The sequence below is a fragment of the Hyalella azteca genome, unplaced genomic scaffold (genome assembly GCF_000764305.2).
Source record: "Hyalella azteca isolate HAZT.00-mixed unplaced genomic scaffold, Hazt_2.0.2 contig11229, whole genome shotgun sequence".
Classification (NCBI taxonomy): Eukaryota; Metazoa; Arthropoda; class Malacostraca; order Amphipoda; family Hyalellidae; genus Hyalella; species Hyalella azteca.
This window is the reverse complement of record NW_025941232.1, coordinates 1-23,476: the sequence shown is the minus strand read 5'-3', so window position 1 is coordinate 23,476 and position 23,476 is coordinate 1. Positions and strand designations below refer to the sequence as shown.

The 23,476-nt window shown below is 39.0% G+C and overlaps 1 protein-coding gene across 1 annotated transcript; it reads right to left on the bottom strand.

Moving 5' to 3' along the window:
- Positions 1-1,175: 1,175 nt before the first annotated feature.
- LOC108666210 lies at positions 1,176-10,125 on the bottom strand. Its single transcript, XM_018153038.1, has 6 exons — positions 10,081-10,125; positions 8,218-8,334; positions 7,348-7,495; positions 5,626-5,723; positions 3,966-4,089; positions 1,176-1,346 (listed from the first exon to the last, which is right to left on the bottom strand). The coding sequence occupies exons 1-6, from the start codon at positions 10,105-10,107 to the stop codon at positions 1,282-1,284; spliced, it is 579 nt and encodes a 192-aa protein (XP_018008527.1). The 5' UTR covers positions 10,108-10,125; the 3' UTR covers positions 1,176-1,281.
- Between the last annotated feature and the right edge of the window lie 13,351 nt (positions 10,126-23,476).

Genomic DNA, 23,476 nt, shown 5'->3' with positions numbered 1-23,476 from the left:
TCACGTCAAAACTTCAAGCACCGCTATGATCAAATCGATGAATGCTAGTTCGATTCTGTAATACATGTGCTGGAATGGAATTAATTAGATTTTTCGATACCATGGACCAAATGAACTTTTTGTAGAATATGGAAAAAATTGGTCAAATTGACATTTTCAAAATGGAATATTTGAATTTCGTCATAACATGACATAGTTATCTCGGCGCTGAAGTGTAGGCAGAGCTGGGCAGCGCTACTTTGAAATGTAGCGGGAGCTACCGCTACCGCTACAATGGTTTAAATGTAGCGCCGCTACCCCTACCGCTACTGAAAATGTAGCGGCCGCTACATGTAGCGCGCTACTACCCACCTCTGATGCTAACTTAAATCCTTCGTGAAATTCACGCTGTAATCTTGCATTATTGAATACTTTATCAAAGACCAAGAGGGCCCGCACTCCACAACAACGTTATAATTGAGTCTAAAATCTAAACAATAATTTAAGTCCAGACCCTGCTTGGTGTAAGTTTCATGTATATTCTTTCTATATATGGTCAAACTATTGTTAAATCTCACTCCCAGCTTACGTCATCAATACCCTCGAGAAAAGACTACAAACTAAAACTCTTCGTTTCCTAACTGCGTAACATCAATGTCATATCCCTTTCCGTGGCATACAGGAACAAGGCTGATTAATGCTTGCCGAAGTAGCCGAGAGGAGGGCAGTTCACCCATGCGACATACAGCATACAGACGACTGGACGAGTTTTTAGAACGGGATTCCAAAATTGAGATTTTATGACTGCGTTCATTTTAAAGCGAGATTATAAAAGAAATTTCAAAACGGTTTCTTTTCAGAGGCAAACCATTGCATTTCTAACTTCTCGAATAACAAGCGCTGGCTTGTTAAGAAATGCCGAACTTTTCTCTCTTTAAATTTTAGAGAGAGATCATTCTTAGTAACGCCACTAAGACTCAGACTCGGTGTGCTGTTCAAGTTTCTAATGTTATCGTCTCTTTTCTCACATTTTTAGTTCAGATATCATTCTTACAACAAATGAACTCCCACAACATGATACAATATGCACTAGCAATAAGATGGCTGCATGAATGGCACATCTTTATGGAATAGTTGAAAAAAAATTCCGTATGTTGACAGCCCTTTCAAAAACATTTGGAAAATAAAAAGCCGTCTGGCGCTGAGTGCAACGTTGTATACTTCCATTTACAGCAGAAAATAAAAAAGCCGGTCTTTGACTGCCAGCGTTGACATACACAACCCTGTTATAGGCTCACAGCTTCACCAGCAGCCCTCCTGCTGCACGGGGTTGTACTCTATGCCGTCAGGGTTGAGCCCCAAATCCTCTGAGGGGAGAAAAAACATATCTTTACGTAACAACATGAACAGGAGTACTCAGCACAGAATCATTCATCTTTTGCAGTGAAATTCACATTAATTTCAGGGGAAGAATAATATTAATTTGCTTCCCGTATAGTTTCAATGCTTCTTGTCTTACTATTATTGCCCATTCTTCGTCTAAAAATACCGTTATCTTGAATAGCTTCAGAAAGTTGAGACATGTTTAGAAGTCATCAAGCAATAAACCTGCCTTCAACTCCTTACTCTTGAAATTATTTACAATTACAATAGGATCTCTCGAATGATTCTATACAATATGACCTTTCGAATGATTCTAAGTTTGAATCACATTCCACACGATTCATTAGTCAAAAAACGTTAGTTCACGTTATATAGTGCTCAAAGAAATGCTACACTTTTGCCTAATCGCCAACATACAATTGTTATGTTGTAATTATAAAATGAAACAAGCCGATTGAAAACAATAATTAGAAGAGGCTTTCTTAAATACATTAACTTGCCCTCAGATGATATACTAAGGTGGAACTATCATTCTCAGCATTGGAATGAGAAGAATTCGAAATAAGTTATCTCATTTTCATTGCAACAGCATAAAAAAGAAAGACGTCAAATTTAAATTACATGTTACCCTTGATTTAAAAGGTATTGGATCGTAATTAAAATATTTACTTTTCTCTGAAACAAAATGATTACTTTAAAGTTCCAAATCAAGCGACGCTCACGATACTTAAATAAACCGTGTCTCTAGTGAATGTCTCGAGATCTCATCTTCATGTACAAAATTTTTCATCTGAATTTCAAACTATAGCAGTGAGGTATATTACAATTTTCTTAATCATTCATCACTAGAATGACTGAATAGGCCTGGACTCGTGTTACATAAATTACAGCAAGTCATTCGGTTCAAAGCTTAAGAACCTTAACACCAGTCGAGCGCACACTTTCCACCTAGTTCTAAGTACCACCTAAATGGGCTCAGCTAGATCGCGTGACGAAGCTTTTTGATTTACGTGGCTTCTCGTTTGCTTTTAGTCTTCATGCAACGTTTCCGTTTGACATATCCATTGCACAACATATCCATTAGACATTGCTATCGCACGGTAATCACACAGATCTCGTAACTAACATCATTTCTCGATCCGTCGTTGCAACTAACATGCCATAAGAAAGTCTTAGACGTTAATTAAGATTTCCTAATAATTGATCTAAGAAGGCAGTGAGGTAGAAATTTATTGGAATGGCTTGGAATATAAATCTGATAGACAATCCGTATGCAGTCTGCACTTTATCTGCGGCCTCTAATTGTGCTAAAATGGGGCCCCATGGGCTTTTTTTTATAAATGCCTTGGCAAGTGTTGCATTTGCCGTCTGGCTCATTTCTAAAGGCCCGTTCACACTAGGGGCAACACACGAGAATCAAGGGCCTCAAAGCGCATGCAGAGGCGCTTTGCAGCCTCTGCATGCGCTTCTTGACCGATTGACGAGCTAGCGATTGGCATTTGGCAGGGGCCATGCCTCATGAAACACAAGCACGGCGCTTAGTAGATAGCTATTAAAGAATTGATATCACTTGTATGCTTAAATCGCAAATTAACTAAGAATTTAAATTGAATTAAAAATTTAAATCAAATTAAAAATCTAAATTAATTAAATAGAGAAATTCAATTCGTTCTATGGTTGCAATGTATCAATTTGTGACTTCTGATTTGTGATTCTAGATTCAACGAACTGACGATGGAGCTGGTCTCCGAAACGTTTTCTATAAAGATATGAATTTTTGTGGACTATTCTTTGCTTTTAAATTCTTAGTTAGTAGATAGCTGTCTGTGGTCTAGTTAGGTTAATTGTGTACGCTGGTCCGGCACACCTAATGTCAACACCACTCTCGTTTGGAGTCACTCTCTAGTAGAGAACCTAATTGATCTTTATATAGAAAATGAAAGCTTATGGAGTGTTTGGTCAAAGGAGTACAAAAATCGAAATGCAAATGATGTAAGTTATTTTTACATGACGTGTTTAGTTTATGTGATTTTAGCAACTCCTGACAATTTATGCATTACCGTTTAGCGATTTCAAAGGAATTGATATAATATCGGTACGAATATTGGAACTTTTTATTTAAGAATAGACTATATTTTTATAAACTGTATCTTTTTGAATGTGCTAGTTCTCTAATTATGATGCCTATGCTAAATTCTCGTTTACAACTGGCATAGTGCGAAGAATGACTGACCGCAGCACACCCGAGAAAAATGGCCCACAGCTCAAATTCGGTTACATCCACCCTCATTGACGTCTAGGTGGCAACTAGTGTTCAAAGCGCGCAGTCTCAAACTACCCGAGTACAAAAGTAGTGTGAACGGTTGTGCGCGGTGAGGCACTGCAGCAAACGACTCAAAACACATGTCGTTGCCACTAGTGTAAACGGGCCTTAAGACTGGCCAGATAGCTAAAAAATATTATTATTTTATTATATGTATATACCCCCAAAAATTTAGTTAGTTTAAAACTTCGTGACAATTAATCCACATGGTTTTTACTTTCTAATCTCACATGTTTTACCCTCAAAGGAACCAATAACATGCGGGAAATGAATGCCCCACCAGCATATTGCAGGAGGGCCGCTTCCTTGTCAGCCGCAATGGTTGCGGTGCGCGAGAGGATGTGCACGCAGTAGTTCGTCACTCCGTTGTCATTAGTGTCGCAGTCGTACTCCACGGCCGAGTCCTGCAACACATTATAATTGGTCGCAGTGCTAAGCAGCATTAGTAGCAGTGCCTGCACTCCCCAAATCATAATTTCTAAGTTATGCAGCAGTGCGTTTACTATTGCCAGCACTCACCACATCATAATTGCTAAGTTATGCAGCAGTGCGCTTATTGTGGGAGCGCAGCCGTGGGTAACAAAATTGACTCGTAAACAGGCCCTGGGCCCAAGGCTAACCATCAGCATGCAATATCTACACAGGCTCAGAGCAATGAGCTGTGGGTAACTCCGGCTAACAGTAAATCCGCTTTGCACAACACAGCCACTGCTTCACAGCGCCGGAGCACAACTGGCCGGAGCGCAACAGGCCCTACCGCAACAGGCGGCGCAGGTTAGGTTAGGTTAGGTTACGTTAGGAGTAGCTGTTGCCGTAGGGCCTGCTGCGCTCCGGTCAGTTGTGCTCCGGCCTGTATGCGCTCCAGCCTGTGACTGAACGGCGCTGTTGTGGTGGGCGCTTTGTGTCGAAAGCCGTGAAGATGCCCGGCTGCGTTATGCTCGGGAAGGTATATAAATCGCACTGTGGACTTGGGCTATGCTGACCTCTAGCTATCCATCCCTTATTGTTGCCTCCACTCACCACATCACAATTGCGGAGCTTTGCAGCAGTGCGTTCATAGTTGCCAGCACTCACCACTACATAATTGCTAAATTAGGCAGCAGTGCTTATATGGTTGCCTGCTCTCAACACCTTGCAATTTCTTGGCTTGGCAGCTGTGAGCTCATTGTTGCGTGCAGTCAAATTGACTTTGATGGAAGTCATGCATTTCTCGTGATGTTTGAGTAGTCTATAGAATGATTGTGAATAGAATGGGGGAAGGATGTACGTGGTGAGAGTATGAGACATCTTCTGTTAAGGACGTTTCCAGAGAGCCCTACGTCATGCACGATAAACAAGTTCTTTGGGATTTTAATAAAGCTGTTGTGAGCGCCCAATGAATACCCCAGTACACCGTGCCGTCGCGGAGAGAGCGCTCATGTGATTTATCTCAGTAGTTCTTATCTCAGGGAAGGTCACCATGTTATGATAGCGCTAAGAATGATGATTGAGGCCCGATTTGTGGAGATATTACCCGTTAAAGATTTACAGCGTTTAGCAATGTGGTGCCTATACCTCTCCATACTTATTCCCTTATCATACTTCATTAATGTGATCTCCATTTCTCATCACTTTGGTGCCCTACCTCGTCAAACCTCACCATGTACATCAATGCGGTGACCATGACTCGGCATACCTCACCAATGTGGAATCCACTCCTTACCATACCTCACAATGTGGTGCACATATCTCAACATACCCCATCAATATGGTGTTCATACCTCACAAGACCTTTCAAATGTGGCACACAACATACCTCAACATACCTCACCATGGCCACTCATGGTGAGAGATGGTATCCACTCATCACCATACATCAGCAATGTGGCGCCCATACCTCACCATACCGCACCAACATGTTGTTCATACCTCAACATACCTCACCAAGGTGGTGTTCATACCTCATCGATGTAAATCACGTAGTAGTTGAGAGGTCTGGAATTAGGGTATGGATAAACCTGCTTGAATTCGCCGGGATTGCCGGTGTCGACCAGAGTAGCTGCTCAATATTAGAATCGAATCGAACAAGAAATCGAATTAGAACAATTATATGTATTTATTCAAACATGTTTATACCTCACATTATTTATTATAATAATATAATCTACATTTGTAGAGCGGTAACGTATGTAAGAAAGACATTGCGTCATTGTGACAGCCTCCAACCTTACCACCTGACGTGCACTAAGCTTGTAGTCATTCGAGTCCGATATTTTAGACAGACGGCAATGAAAAATGATTCACTTACTCTGATATTCCCCTTGAAGCGGTGTTGAAACTACATTGCAATTCCCTGACTCATATTATTATGCACTCAATATATGTCATTTATAAATCTAAATCATATGGCTTAGAGAGTAAATCAAAAATTATAATCAACTGCTTATTAATTTATTGTTAATGTTTTCAGAAGGGCAGAGTTGCAAAAAATGTAATTGCTTTCTATGTCACCCGATGAAAAGTTAGTCGTTAATTTGTCGTTTATGTTCACAGGATAATTGCAAAGAACATTCGTATCATGACACTGGCGAAGACAAATTTATTGAAGAATTGCGCCATAACGATACCTTAGCATTTGTACGAATTCTAAGGCATAGGTACGAATGTACTGTGTTTGATGTTAATTTTTAGACCCCAACACATTGCACTTCCACGTTATAATTAATATACATGGACACGAATAGGACTTATTTGATTCGTCTAGCGCTTTATTAGTATTAACCTTTCCCCATTACGCAGTTGTATCAGTGGGCTTAGTTATACGAGGTTATTCTAAATGACGGACCCAATTTAATAAATTTGTATTCATTTAATTTAAAATTCAAAACGAATAATTTGTGCAACAATGGAAAGAAAAACATTCAAAGTTTTTTAGCGCATTTTCTCATTTATGGAAAAAATGCACTATTGTGCTCGCCATGTCCGTCTGTCTGTCCGTCCGTCCGTCCGTCTGTCCGTCCGTCCGTGACCTCAAGTTTTCGTCAACGAAAAAATGCGCTCTCTGTCACTCACTGCAGTGAGTACTGAGTTATATTTTTTACTATCTATAAATGTTCATTATTTTCAATATGTCAACATGTCCTCCTAGTGCCAGATTTTCATTTCCCACTTTGGAAATGAAGCTTAGGCCTGGCTCCACACTAGCTGAAGGGGCACTAGCCACACTCATCAGGTGCTGAACTGCTGGTTACTTGGAACGTCCCACCTCTACCAGCAACTCTGTTTACGTCCCGTCTCTACCAGTAACTCTGTTTACGTCCCACCTCTACCAGCAACTCTGTTTACGTCCCGCCTCTACCAGCAACTCTGTTTACGTCCCGCCTCTACCAGCAACTCTTGTGAACCGTATCACTGCTACGGTGCACTCAGTAACAGAAGATATGCTTCCACGTGTGTGGGACGAGTTTGGCTACCGTTTAGATGTTTGCCGTGCAGCACAAGGAGGACTTACTCGTATTGATCATTTATAAACATGTAAAAATGACATTGCATTAATCTCTTTCCATTGGTGAATAAATTATTAATTTTGAATGTATATTTAACTAAATACGAATTTATTAAATTGGGTCCATCATTTAGAATAACCCTGTAGAACCAAACATTGAATTATTACTATGGGTCACCATTGGCAAAGACAGGGTCGGCCTGAGGCGAGAAGCGCCGGCATACGTAAGAGATGGTGCCGTTGCCCTGCACAGGCTCGTCCGTCACGAAGTCAGAGACGTCGCACATGCAACCAACCTGCAAGGCAGCTCCTCCAGGCGTCTGAGACTGGAATGACACAAGAAATAAATTTCAAATGGTATGGGACACGGACGTCCTACCAAAAATAGTTAAGAGTTCGTAATTCCGTCGGCCAAACTGAACCAGCCAATCACAGACGACAAATCGGCCGTCACATGTACTGATGCTAGTTATGGTTGCAAGGCCCCAGGACTGACAACATGGGTGCCTCGTCCATTATCATTCCTATAGTTTAACATGATTTTTCCGAAAAACTCAGTCTCAACAATCGTTCTTTTTAGCGCATTTTCTCATTTAAGAAAAAAAGTGCTATTGTGCTTGTCATGTCCGTCCGTGACTTCACGTTTTCGTCGACGAGAAAATGCGCGCTCTGTCACTCACTGCAGTGAGTACTGAGTTATATTTTTTTACTGGAAAAGTTTTAGGTTTGGTGCAATGAAACGAACTCAACCTACATATTAACTTGTCGTTTAGGTCTCGTTGCACTAGCATATATCAGTTACGCGATGCGTTTAGTTGTCACGCATGCCCACATCAGAAGCTCCTATTTAAACCTATAATTAAACGTATCTTTGGTAGCATTCGTATCAAGTGTACATAGAATACTAACAATAATTAAACAACCGTTCTAAGAGTATTCATTGCGCATTCTGTGTACTAATGTCGCATCGTAAATTCGCATTCTGCTAATATTTTGTTTGATTCGCTCATGCATTTTCACTAATTATTTTCACAGTATGATCACGCACCCTGCCCATCTCGAACCAGTGTCCCTCGTACAGAGCGTTGACGTAGTTGGGGGCGGTGGGGGGCGTGCGACACGTCGTGTTAGACGCTTGCACGCCACTCATCGCAATCACCACCACCTGATCACAGCAAGAAGTATTCATTTTATTTTACTTTATTGATTTATTTATGAGAGCTGTAGAATCGAAATCCTAACTCAAAATTTTTAATTTTAAATTATTATTTAAAATAGTGATAAGGTAGTAGTAAGAAGGCTATGGAAGCAAAGTCGCAATTACAATTATTTCACCGTGTGGTGTTTAAGACATAGAGCAATATAAATATAAGTATAGCAATATAACTTCTATCATTGAAGCACATAAAATGTACGGCAATATTTTTAGATAAGGGCAATTTTAGTAGTAGTGTTGCTACGATTGTAATTGGAGTGCTACAAATCATTCCATTTATTCCTTTATGGAATATTTTTCCTTTCGTGCCTATGAAATATAGCACCTTTTTATTCATAGAATAGAATAAGACAGAAGTATTTCCTTAAGATCTCGAAAACGCAAGCTCACTGCTCAAATCTTGCTCAGCTTAACCGCCCGATTACTCCATCGATTTTATCCGGAACTGTGGCAGGAAGCAAATGGTTGAACACCCTTCCCCTTCTCTCTGCTCTAAATTTGGTCCTCTGAACAAAATCCTGCCTACCATCCTGCTTTAATGACAATTTCGTGTATTATTTACTATTTTTTTCATATACTACAAGAATTTGCGCACTGCTTACAGCTTTAACTGACCTGGTTAAAGCTCAGTTACAGCTTTGCAGCATTTTCGTCTTAGAAGCAACAATTTATATTAAAAGACCAAGACTGGAATGAAGACTGCAGTCCCCTGCATTTTTCAGCAAATTTTAGCACAGGTTTCATGACAAAAATAACACAAAAACTGAAAAAGTCCTTCGATTCCACGCAAATTCCTGTCAAATTGATTGATAAAAAGTAATAATTAAACGGAAATACATAAAGTTACAATACGGTGTGATATTTTCCGTCCAGGGATAAAATCGAATTTCGTGTTTCCAGGTTAAGCATTTCTATAATTGCGTTTACCTATTTCTTCTAATAATAAGTAATAATAATAATTTACACTGTTGTCATTTTATTATGAATACTGCGCCCTAATCCTCAACTGACTGGGACCTTAAAATCAGCACGCAAGTAGCTTCCTTAGCAAGAATTCATAAAAAAATTAACAGGATAATTTTGCTTTAAAAAAAGTAATTCTAGCGCATTCAATATGTGTAAATGCTACGAAGGATTATTGTCATGCGATGTTTCTCATGGTAGTATCCGGATCACGGGCACAGTTGCGTAAAATACGCAGTTAGCCTATCATTTTGAAACGTGTGTGTTGATACCGTCAGGAGAGCGAGAAATCAACCTTCTTTGTCATGACCACAAGAAATTTTACAATGGCCGTCTAGTGGCTAGTTGAACTGGCAAACGGACGCTGTGAAGGAGATTGGTGCAGTTCAAAACTTTAAAGTTATGCTTCAAGAGGATATTTGAAGAACTACATAGAAAAATGTAGCAGATGACAAATTTTAAATAATTCTAATCTCATTGTTAGTGAAAAAATTATGGAAGCTAGACACTTATAAACATATATGCAATATGCTGCACAATTGTACATTTAGAATTGTCGAACTGGCGATGGAGTTGGACTCCGCAACGCTTTATTTTATAAATATATGATGATTAGTTGGGAATTCTTTGTTTTTATATTCATGACTAAAATTTGATCTAGTTTGATTTGATCAACATTTTGTGAATTGCACAGGCTGTTACAGAACTGTAACTTGTCTAAACACAACTCACGGTCATTAACTTCCACCCGACGTTCATTATGGCTGTCTGGCAGGGTCAGCTCAGTAAATGATTACTCAGCCTGCATATCATCTTTGAGGCTGTCACCATCTGCTGTGTTTCCCACCACGGCCAGCAGGTTATGTAACGCGTTCTCTTTACACGCACAAGAAATTGCGCAACTGGGTGTCATCTTATTATTTACTTACAAATATTAATTAGTTCTAAGTGGATGGTGTTGAAATGTTGCATTGACAATACGTTCGACGAGAAGCTTAGAATAATGAGATAATTACCGAAGCTTAGCTTCAGTAATTATCGCCCAAATAGTTCACTACTCCACTCATGATCGCCAATTTTCTTTCACACAATTAGAATTCTTCCACACAATTCAATATTCATATTGTAATGAAGTGTTGCTGCAAATTTCCCACTACTGTATGTCAGACTACGAAGTTTAAGTAGGACCGACTCTGACGTCGGTGTAAATTGATTATAGCCGTCAGATACTATGCCGATCCCGACTTGCGTCCTGGTTCCTCTCTTATAGGATTTTGACTCAGACGCCAGGGTAAGTTGCTGCTTTGGTGGTGAAATTTAGATTGGAATACTTGATGGAATATCGTGATTTTTGTGTATATACGTCTTGTCATGCGTAGATATTTACTTTGTTTTCTGTTGCAGGATCGTGCGTTATTCTCGGATCTCAATGCTCTAGCTCTCTCCTCGCATTTTGCTCTCATCGCACTTTAACTTCCTCCGCATTTAATTTGTTTATAGTTCGTTTAACTCATATGCCGCACCTGTTTGATTTGTTTAGTTTCGATTTGCCGTTTAGCTTAAATAAATAAATTTAAGAAAGTTTGTTTGAGTAAATATCCGCTCGGTCCAAGCTCTTGCTGATAAAACCAATAGGGAAGTTCCATTCAATTTCCGGTCATTGGTGGACGTGACAATTAGACCATCCGAACTTTGAGGTGACGATTAATTAGCTATTATTCAAGATTAGTTCGTCACACATATCCTGTCTGTGAACCTCAACAAATTACGTCATCTTCACGCTGTAAAATTCAGTGTACAAAAATTACCGGAGTAAAATGAGGCCGTTGTCCGAGTTTGCCGTTAAGCTGTAAGAGGCTGAAGTATCGCCGTCAGGCCTGTGGCCGATTCTTAACATCGCAGAACATTCACAGCATTTTGCGGTCTCGAACTCGCAACTCACTGCTACAATTCTACTGTGCTTAATTAACCGCCCGGCCTCCTTGCCGATTCTGACCAGAAACTGGCGCACAGAGCTGGGATCGAACCCGCGCCTCTCTGCACCAATCTTGGTACTCTGAAATTTAACTACTGGGCCACCCTGTTTATTCCAAGTTTAATTATTATTCCACGTTTAATTTTACAGTTGCTTAATTATATTACTGAAGATTGAAAATTAATCAGAATAGTTCACTTCACTACATGGCGTAATACTCCTAACTCAGTCGTTATAACAAAATAATTTCAACAGTATTCAACATTTCCGAAAGCCATGTCTATTCTTCCCATATCAGTATACCGCCCGGCCTCCTTGCCGATTCTGACCAGAAACTGGCGCACAGAGCTGGGATCGAACCCGCGCCTCTCTGCACCAATCTTGGTACTCTGAACTGTAACCACAGGGCCACAATAACTCCTAAATAAGATAAGACTCTGAAATTTGGAATGTCAATCAAGCTATTTTTCTTCATTTCACATACTTTAAGATAAATTCTGTTAACTTTGTATTTCAACTGTTATCATGAAGGATAACATTTGCACCCCCATATTTGTGAAGCGCGCGACTTTTCTACCATTTTCTGGATACACGCAGGTTTAACTATTTTTTTTCATTGATCGGTATACCATGCACTTCTGAATCAGAATTACTCTGGTAGATATTAGTCATTCTACCCAAAAAATTCTATAGGACATTCAGAGATTAAAGCAAAAAAAAAAAGTCATTTCGTTGTCGTACATTGGAAGTAAAAGAACATGCCTCTTTGCCCATAAATCTTTGCGGTCGAATAGTGAAGGGGCTGGTGACTTTAAAGGGCCGACGTCTGTTGTTAGTCTGCTACAATTTATGTTTTTTCTTCACAGCAAACTAAATGTTATTATAAAAATAATCTTAATTATTCATTGTCATTTGTTAACATATGATATTATAGCGCCACTATTATCTGTTGCACAGTTCAGTGCAGTGATTATTCGTGAATCAAATTAAGCAAGGTAAAATATATTAGAGGAGTGATAATTGCGATATATGAAGTATAAACAAAATATCATTATTAAATGCCAAATGAAATTAAAGATTGCAATTTGTTACTTCTTCTTAGATTGAATAATTGCAAATAATTATAAATAATTTTAAAGCTTCTAGTTGGAGGATTTGTAGTGACTCGAAATCATACTCGAACTATCATTTCTTGTGAACGTCATAATTATTTTTATTAAACCCCTATATATATAAGCTCTTAGAACTCCATTTTTGCAGCTCCATGTAACCTTGATAGCTAAAATTCAACTATTTATTCCAGTGTTCACTATTATGCAATTGTAAAATATTAAGCAGAAGTATTATCAATTTGAAGCATGAACAATATTTCTGAATAATAAAAATTCAAGGAAATATAAAAATACTTGAAGATTCTAACAAATTATGAATTATCTTTAGAGAATTTCTCCAACTTATAATTCTAATTACGTTATGGGTGCTACATTGTCTCAAAAGCGATTCTCTCGTACCTTCTCATGGTCTTTTATAAAAAATGCTATGCGTTCGTTTTAAAAGCTTACTGATGTTTAACGCCATTCATAATGTATGCCCACAATCGTCTCGTAGCTGTCCTTGCTCTCACAAACTGAAACTCAACAATGATCATCACTTGAACTCTCATCATTGATGAAACTATGAATCCTTGCTTTATTTCGCTTCCAAAGTACTACCCTGTCGAAATCCAGATTCCGTTCAGAACTTCAGGGGCGCCGGTCGAGGCTCGCCATGGCCGCCTTAAGGCCCGTTTACACTAGTGGCAACGACATGCGCTTTGAGTCGTTTGCTGCAGTGCCTCACCGCGCACAACCGTTCACACTACTTTTGTACTCGGTAGTTTGAGACCGCGCCCTTTGAACACTGGTTGCCACCTAGACGTCAATGAGGATGGATGTAACCGGATTTGAGCTGTGGGCCATTGTTCTCGGGTGTGCTGCGGTCCGTCATTCTTCGCACTATGCCAGTTGTAAACGAGAATTTAGTATAGGCATCATAATTAGAGACTTAGCACATTCAAAAAGATAGTTTATGAAAAATATAGTCTATTCTTAAATAAAAAGTTCCAATATTCGTACCGATATTTCATCATCCTTTGAAATCGCTAAACGGTAATGCATAAATTGTCAGGAGTTGCTAAAATCACATAAACTAAACACGTCATGTAAAAATAACTTACATCATTTGCATTTCGATTTTTGTACTCCTTTGACCGAACACTCCAGAGGCATTCGTGTTCTCTATAAAGATCAATTAGGTCCAAACGAGAGTGGTGTTAGTTGACATTTGGTGTGCCGGACCAGCGTACACAATCAACCTTACTAGACCACAGATAGCTATCTACTAACTAAGAATTAAAAGCAAAGAATAGTCCACAAAAATTCATAACTTTATAGAAAACGTTTCGGAGGCCAGCACCATCGTCAGTTCGTAGAATCTAGAATCACAAATCAGAAGTCACAAATCAGAAGTTATTTGCTGTTGTTCCGTTACTATCTACTTTATTTCGTTGCATCATCAGGTTTAATGATGGAGTTACATTTAAGTACAAGGATAACCTTAGGGTCGCCTGCCGAAGACCACCACTGCCCTGGATGTAATGGACTATCATGATTCCTGCATTCCGGAACGTAGCCTTCAACACTTCAAGCCGTCCGTATCTAGGCCGCGGGTCGAACCAGCCCTCGGTCGAACGGCCACTTGTCGAAGGACGATAAATTTTGGAACAGAACTATGCTATCTGAAACCTTACCTCAGATGCCATGAACGTGAAATTACGTAATTTAACGATGCCCGGAAGTCATATTCGATCCGCGGCCTGGTGGTGCACGGCAGGTTTTATGCAAGGCCAGAGGAGGACAAAGCCGAGCGGTTCACGGCTGATTGGTGGATGTCCGGAGAGATCCAAGGCGTTCGATTCAGGGCTTATTGGTGCACAAAATTGGTGGTGCACGGCTGCGCTCCCGGATAAATTTGGTTATTTCTAAAGAACTACAAATTATGCAAGGATAGATTCTTGAAATTTCCATCGAGCTCAGCAATATTGGAATAGTCAATGAATTAGACGTTAAAAATACTTCTATTCTTCATTTTTCAGCAGTTGCAAGCAATTCTTTCAGACCGCGGTATAATATGAGCACGGACTGATTTTCATAAATATACAAGAGTTTAGAGTCCTAATATCTTCATAAGTTTCAGAGACTAGCACGTTGCTTCTCATTATACCGCTCTTAATATAGTTACTTTTTTATAGTACGGTTTTTGCATCTCATCCTAAACGAGGACATTTTTCTTACCATATCTAAAGTATTGTAAAATGATTGCAAGGTTTTACTAACCTGATTTTTACTAGTGAATTATCGCAATACTTCATAATTGTATCAGAGATCAGGTTGACAAAAATTTTTCGCTACTGATCAAGTATACAAATTTTAGCCAATTGAACAGAAAATACAATTGGAACGCGTTAAATTGCAAAATTGTTTTTGAGAAGTAACTCAAATAAACCAGAAACTTGCACTGTAAATGAGTAAATGGCTTATACATATGGCATTGTAAATCTTATTGAGAGTATAAACAGCGAATGAGGTTCATCATTACTTGGTTATCAGAGTGTTAATTAATTATGGGAAGCATCGATATGACGGGATTGGTACTTCAGAACGATGAAGGAAACCTGTCGCTTTTGTTTGCCATCATTAGCGGTTAATTTGCCAAATAATTATAGAAAGCATGCAAGCGTATATTGACCTACAAAGAAATACTAGCAAAAGCATGATAGTGGCCCGTATGCTAAATAGGGCACTAGCACTACGAAGTAGCACTATGCACTACGAAGTATCCTGTTGGTATGCTAAATACGTCACAGACACTAAGCACTTCGAAGTAGCTCTACAATGTTTAGTGTCATTTAGTGTCGCACTACTAATTCGTATGCAGAAAGACTTTGAAGTGCTACTTCGCTGTTAGAGTACTTTATAGTGCCGCTCTACGCCATGAGTCTATTGAAGAATGGTAGTTAAGTGCTCAAATAATTAATTATTCCCTAAGTAATTCTCATTCTTTACAGAAGATAGATGTAAAATGTCTAATTGTAATGGTAATGGTACTAGTGAAAATTGTGATGGTGAGCTGAAATTCGCAATGCGTCTGCGCACCTTTCCCATCATATATTCAAAGTCCACGCTTCCCAAAGAAATCGAACAAAAGAGAGAAGCATGGGAAGTTCTTGCAGAAGAATTCAAAATGACTCCATAAAAAAAAACAAAAAATAAAATTAAAACAGTGTATCAAAAACAAGAAAAGTATTTTCTATTTCTACACTGTTCATCTGTTTCGCCAAGGAAAATGTCAGCCATAAGAATAACATGTTGTTCACTGAAGCGGTACACTTTTTTATATTCATGGCATGTAGTTCCTGAGGTTTTTACGCGATGATGCCTTTGCTGTAAGCCCAACAGATCCATAGCTGACGAAGTAAACAAGGTGAAATATACCGTATAGTGTCGTCGTGAAGTGCGGTGTGTAGGACACTTCAGATTTTTGTAGTGCGCGTTATGCTTTTGGCCCTATTTAGCATACCAACCGTAGTGTTCCATGCCGCACTATGGCTTGTAGTGCGTAGTGCTACTTCGTAGTGCTAGTGCCCTATTTAGCATGCCAACCGTAGTGTTCCATGCCGCACTATGGCTTGTAGTGCGTAGTGCTACTTCATAGTGCTAGTGCCCCATTTAGCATGCCGACCGTAGTGTTCCATGTCGCACTAGTACGGCACTACGGCTTGTAGTGCGTAGTGCTACTTCGTAGTGCTAGTGCCCTATTTAGCATACGGGCCAATGAATGATGGAAATTTTTCTGATTTAAATTTCTAAAAATCAGAATTGTGAAAAATTAACATTTGATTGACTTCAATTTTTACATATTAGGTATTGAAATCATTCTAAGTAATGATTATTTATATCGTATATAAATAACATAATTGTAAATTCGAATAAGCCTATTTGCTTAGCAGTATGTGTTATACAAAAAGCATTTCACGAGGCTTGATTTATCGAAAACTGAATCTCATTACATTGAATCATGAGTGCATGACTGGTGATTGCGATTTGTGCTTGAATTAAGTCAAGAAGTGAATAAATATTGTTAAAACTAAAAAAATCTCGCATTGCTCATTTCAGAACCATACATATTGCAAAATAGATAACCGTGGGATGCTTGATTCAACATGTGTATATCAAACTAGCATCTTAACCTAGGTTCCAAGCCCCTAAGACAGCCAACTGGCAAAATTTACCAAGGACTGTTGACCCAAACCCTGAAACTACACCTTAAAAGGTTACATGGTCAACATAAACGACCCCAAAGTCTTAAACAGAAGTTTAGCTATTAAAGCGCAATGGTCGTCAAGCGGCTGAGCAGGGTTGAGAACAACAAGATTGGAGCAGTGAGTTGCGGGTTAAAAACCCCAGCAACAGCAACTTGCTGAATTTGCAACCATGGCAACAGGCCATGGGCCTATTTCTTTAGTGCCGACCGACACTTCTATTTTATTCTATGAGGTTAGGTTATGAAGGTGCATTTCGGAGGCCAGCTTTGCCAGCAAATTTGATGAGTGACGAACGATGTCTGAGTACAAAAGTTTATTAGAATAGAATATAAGCGGAATAAGAATATAATATAATAGCGGTTTCAGCATTTACTAGGCGTAGGCCTGTTGCCAATTCTTAACATCGCATAATATTCACAGCTTGTTGCGGTCTCGAACGCGCAACTCACCGCTTTAATTTTTGCTTTGCTTAACCGCCCGGCCTCCTTGCCGATTCTGACCAGAAACTGGCGCACAGAGCTGGGATCGAACCCGCGCCTCTCTGCGCCAATCATGGTACTCTAAACTTTAACCACTGGGCCACCCTGCCCATAAACCTTCGTCATATTATTTTCGTCACTCACCTATAATTGCAAATAGCTGTTGCAGCATTACTAATTCCAGAATATAGCCTCGTTTTGGTGAGGCATTATTCAGGTAAGATTCTTTTGTGTGCCATACCTGAAATTTAAAGGTCCAGTGATAGTTTACATTGACTCACTAATTGGCAAGTAAGCAGAGCTGGGCAGCGCTATTTTGAAATGTAGCGGCGCTACCGCTACCGCTACATGCTCTAAATGTAGCGGGCGCTACCGCTACCGCTACACCCACTAGATTGTAGCGAGCGCTACCGCTACCGCTACAGTAAAATGTAGCGCCGCTACATTAGCCGCTACGATGGCCAAAATTATTGGAAATCTCTAAATATTTATTGTTCTGCTATTAGGATTTACTCATAAACATTTAATGATAATAAAACATTTTCAGAACATATCAATGCAACTTTATTGCAATTAACCTAACCGAACTAGTACGGGTTAGATACAGTAAATAAAAGTTAGTTATTTTTATGTTTTACCTTCCCTACATGGATGTCTACTTTAATCTACCAATCTCAAAAATTATCTACATTAACATATGAAAAATCAGTCTTTTATTTGTATATATATTTGGATTATTTTTGAGATTGGTAGATTAAAGTAGACATCCATGTAGGGAAGGTGAAACATAAAAATAACTGTAAGCAAACTGAAACATGAAAAAATACGATGTTTCAGTTACAAACTGAAACATGAAAAGTGGTAACTGGTAACAACTTAACAAGTGACAACTAAAAAATCTAAAGCATTGGTTCCCAAAAATTTTCAGGCTGGCGCCCCCTTTGGCTCTCTAGTGAATATCTAGCGCCCCCCACAGACACATATAAAAACATACGCCTCTTTCTTGAAATTTAGTACGCTGCAATTTTAAAAGATAAAGGTTAAACACAAATGTGTATTTCACGAATAGAACCCCATATAGTGAACCAATATGTTTTTCAGCTGTTTTAACTGTTTCAGCACTAGAAACCCATATAGGACGTCTCGGGCAAATGTACGGCCGGACTCGTGGCCGATCGCACGAGCAATCTCAAAACTCAATAATCAAGTAATATCTCCCTAACTAATGAACGCAGTTCAATGAAACTTGGAACACGTATTCATCAGAACGTAACGCGGATTTTTAGCTCGTAAAAATTATTAAATTTTACCTTGAATTATATTGCGATACAGGCCAAAATTCGCAGTGATCACAGAATTTCTTCCAAACTACTGAACAGATTTGAACGAAATTTCGAATATACATTCCTAACTACCAAACGGTGATTTTTTAACTTGCAAAAAATTTTCGATTTTACCTTCGTTTTCAAGTTTTTAGCGCATTTTCTCATTTATGGAAAAAATGCACTATTGTGCTCGCCATATCCGTCTGTCTGTCTGTCCGACCTTCTGTCCGTCCGTCTGTCCGTCCGTCTGTCCGTCCGTCCGTGACCTCAAGTTTTCGTCGACGAGAAAATGCGCTCTCTGTCACTCACTGCAGTGAGTACTGAGTTATATATATATTTTTTTTATTTCACCGTCATTCTTGATTTCACACTTCCTTATATTCGGCCCTTATCGCCGGATAATTAGTCGCCTAAATTCGCGGCGATCAAGATATTTCTTCTAAACTACAGAACATATTTCAACGAAACTTTGTATATAATTACCTAACCTCTCAACGGTGATGTTTAGCTCGTGACAATTTTTCTATTTTGCTTTCGTTCGCGAGTTATACAGATATAGGAGGAACGACTGGCTTTTCTACCGGACGGTTTAACCAGGAGCCGTTTACGTATAGACACGATATAGCCGTATAACTCGCAAATGAAGGCAAAACGAAAAAGTTGTAGCGAGCTAAACATCTCCGTTGCTGAGGTTAGGTATTTAAATACTAAGTTTCGTTCAAATCTATTCAGTAGTTTTGGAGAAAATTTCTTGATTGTACGTATTTAAGCACGTATTGTTGTTTAAATCAGGAATGAAGGTGAAATGAAAAAAAAAAACTCGCGAACAAAGGCGAAATCGTATAAATTTTCACCAGCTAAACATTCCCGTTCGGTAGTTAGGACTGTAAATTCAAAATTTCGTTCGAATCTGTTCAATAGTTTGGAAGAAATTACTTGATCACTGTGAATTTCGGCCCGTATTGCCATATACGTAACTGTGGCAAAAAAATGAAGACAAAATAAAAAAAATTTTCACGGGCTAAACATTACTGTTAGGTCCTAATGATTACGTGTACCAAGTTTCACTGAGTTAAGTTCAGCAGTTTGAGAGATATTCCTTGATCATTGAATTTGGAAATTGGCTGCCCGTTAATTTGTCCGAGACGTAAACCCAGGAGAGGTTAAAAAAGCAGATCTGGGTGAAAAAACCATCGCTGGGGTCATAATGTGCTGCACGTGTTGTGTACAAATCGTCAAACAAACTGTGGAACTTCTGATTTTGACTTCGGACTGCCGCCCCCCAAACACCCTCTACTTCCTTACCGCCCCCAAAATCTTTCTACCGCCCCTAGAGGGGCGATATCACCCACTTTGGGAACCACTGATCTAAATGCTTTATTTATAAATGTAGCGGTAGCGCTGTAGCGGCAAAACCTCGTATCGCTACTTAAATATGTAGCGGGCGCTACCGCTACATTGCCTTAAAAGTAACGCCGCTACCGCTACTGAAAATGTAGCGGCCGCTACATGTAGCGCGCTACTGCCCACCTCTGTATATATCCCTATTTTAGTCGTTGTGAGACTGCAAAATTTGTTAACATAAGAAAACGTATCTATGGTACTTGGTGAAAACGGTGACCGCATGAAAATTTGAAATAAATGTTTGAAAATATTGCAACAAATTCATTAGCAAGATTTTTTCTCTGAAAAGTGCATTAATTAGCTCGAAGACAATTTAAAATACTAAATTAAATATTGGATTATGAAATAAAAGTTCATTTCTTTGTAAAACATGCTAAAATTTTATGTAAAGATTTAAATGCTTCGATGGGTGTCCAAAACAAAAGTGATTACAGGTGATGTGAACACAAAATATTTCAGATAGTACCAATATCATGGTAATAACTGGCAAACTTTCGAAGTTTAAAACATTTAATTATCATATCAGGACGGCAGAGACAGAGTGCTAGTATGAAGTTAAACTAGTGAATGTAATTCATTTTATAGAAATGAACAATCTAGAGTTGTGAAATTATTTTTAAGTTAGCCATCATAAAGGACAGCTCAAGATCCAAAGAAGATTTTCAGCCTTAACTCATGTATCCCCTGATCACAACCATGGGCTGGTTGTGCGAGAATTTAGTATAATACAAGCGGTGCCAGCGTTCATTGGGCCATTAGCCATATCGCCCATTCTTAACATCGCAGAATATTCACAGCTTGTTGCTGGACTCGACCACGCAACTCACTGCTCCAATTTGCAGTGCTTAACCACCCTACCTAGTCGCTGATTTGACCAGAATTGTCACAGGAAGCTGTCATCGAACCGTAGCTTAACTCACTGCTCTAATCTTGGCACACTGAACTGCAACCATTGGGCCAACTGTGTCGCTCGGAACGTGAAACTTTACGAAAATATGATCTAAAAAATTAACTGTAAATTTAGCACATGTCTGTACTAAAACGGTCGAATGACAAACGATTAATGATTCAGCTCGAGAAACTTTCGTCCACAAAGCCAAGATCTAAATAATCAGTCCTAGATGAAAGTCATTCAAGAAAATAATTTTAAACTGTGGTAAATACGGTTTTTCAACATATGTGTCTAACAATTCCCTGTAACAAAGGTTTGGCACTCCGTTAATCATAATAGTAAGTTCAATCTTGACTCACGAAAATTAACTTTAATCAGGAATTCTTTAGTCATACACATGGGAACTGACATGAAGAGGACAGACAGATATGGACATGATGAGCCATAGCAACTCATCAAGAGGTAACGACGTGCACGAGCAGCTGCACGCTACTCGCTTGAGCTCTGTTTACAGGATTGCCAGAGAGTGGCCTTTTTTGGCCAAATTACAAGATTTTTTTTTTTAAATTGCTTTAGCGGGACAAAATTTGCGATGGCGATACATCCTTATTGTACTTTACAAATAAAAAAGGTTCAATTTATTACCACATCCTGCAAATTTACGAGTGTTATTGAAAGGCGGGCCTTTTTTGTCATCGGACTTGGCCGTTTATTCGGCCATCTGGCATTCATGTTTTGTAAGCGCACTGGTACGATACGCGAAGCTGACGAACCGCTTGGAGCAATTGTGACTTCCTTGTAGGATGATGTCGTTGTTTACCGTAATTTTATACACATTTCTCGGCACACAAGAATTAATGAAAGATTTCAGAAAGAGACGATGACGATTGCTTGTATGATGTGCTTTAAATCTTACGATTCACGAACGACATCACAGTACAAAATGATACATTCATTGCCACTGATCAATAATTGCGAATACTTAACTGGATTATCATAAAAAGTATCATAAAGTTGTGTCATTTAAGTGTTGACAGTCGATCAAGCCAGTTTAGTGAAGAACCCAATAGAGAGCAGGGCAGACTGTCAGGACTCACGGCTCTTGATGTGACTCAAGTTCATAGGCCGCTACGCTCTCTAGCTCGCCTATCTACGGAGATTAAAAGCAAAAGAACTTGGGCTGGCCTCTAGCATGGATCCCAACCCCACGTATAAGATAAGCTCAGAGGCTACAACATTTTTTTAAACTGATGGAATTTGCAGTATAAAGTTACATGGAGCAGTAAACACGGACTAAAAATTTCAACAAAATTATACGGAGAAATTTTAATAGTTTTATTTTTGCTTCAAGTTCCATCGGAAAGTACATTATTGACCTTGATACCAATTGAAAATAATGATTGCAAGTAGAAAACCTTACAATTCAAGGCATACTTCATTCAAAAACATCGAAAATTTGTAAAAAAATATGATTGCTTGTACTGGTAGCTAAAACCAAGTTTACTGGATTTCATGTTAACCCACAAACTGTTTGATTGGGTCAATAACGTGTTAATTGCCTTAAACTTTCGTCTATGTTGATTTTGAACCTTATCCGTAAACCGTAATATATACTCTAACAGACTTATAATGTGAAATTATGCCTAAATTTGCCATAGTGACGAACAGTTCGTGATCCAAAGAAGATCATGTGTTCTTTGATCTTGAATATTATAATATATTATATCATAACGAAGTGATGTCGGCGCTGAAGAATAGGCCCATGGACTGTCGTCGATTCTTATACTTTTCGTGACACAGGAGATCTAAAAACATGTTCGTTGACCGGATCTCTTCAAAGGGGAGGCTAGTATGAAATATCTACTTAACTTGTACCACGTTTTATGTATATGGAACTAAGCATTTCAAGTCGGAAATTATATTTCTCTAGCTTTAACTAGTCTGTTCATGTGTCCCCAAGCTTCCTGATTCAACGCGCTGTCCTGCGTCCTCATGCTCGAATGTTGGCAGTTATCCGAGTATTTACTAGTAATTAATTGAAATTCATTTAAGTCCCTTCACATTTTAGAAGTTTTATTGACTAATCAATTTAATTGATTTTCACAATAATCGGTATTGTGTTTAGAACTAAGTTCATCAGGACATTTTATTTATGTGACCGCAAGAAGCTTTATAGCATCATAGTCAGCGTGAATAAAATAACATAACATAACATAGTGATCTCGGCGCTGAAGTGTAGACCTGATGTGGCCTGTCGCCGATTCTTATTCTTTTCCTTTTCGTGCCTTGTTCACAGAAGATCTAAAATCTTGTCATTTGACCGGATATTTTCATGACTGACGATAGTTTGAAGTAGCTACTAGACTTCCACCGGGTTCGATATTTTGCTAGGCATTTCAAATCTGAACATATATTTTTCCATAGCTTTATCTAGTCTGTTCTTGAACGCGTTCATACTTGGAGCGCCAACGATGTCATCGGGGAGGCTATTCCACATGTCGGTGATTCGAAGCGAGAAGAAATTTTGTCGCGTGGAGAAGTTGCAGCGCAGTTTTTTAGCATATAGCCGTGTCCCCTGGTATTGGTTCTTGTTTCAAATTCTAGTAATCCTTCGGGGACCTTGTATAAACCATGAGTATACTTGTATACTTCAATGAGGTCCCCACGCATACGTCGATAACTGAGGCTTGG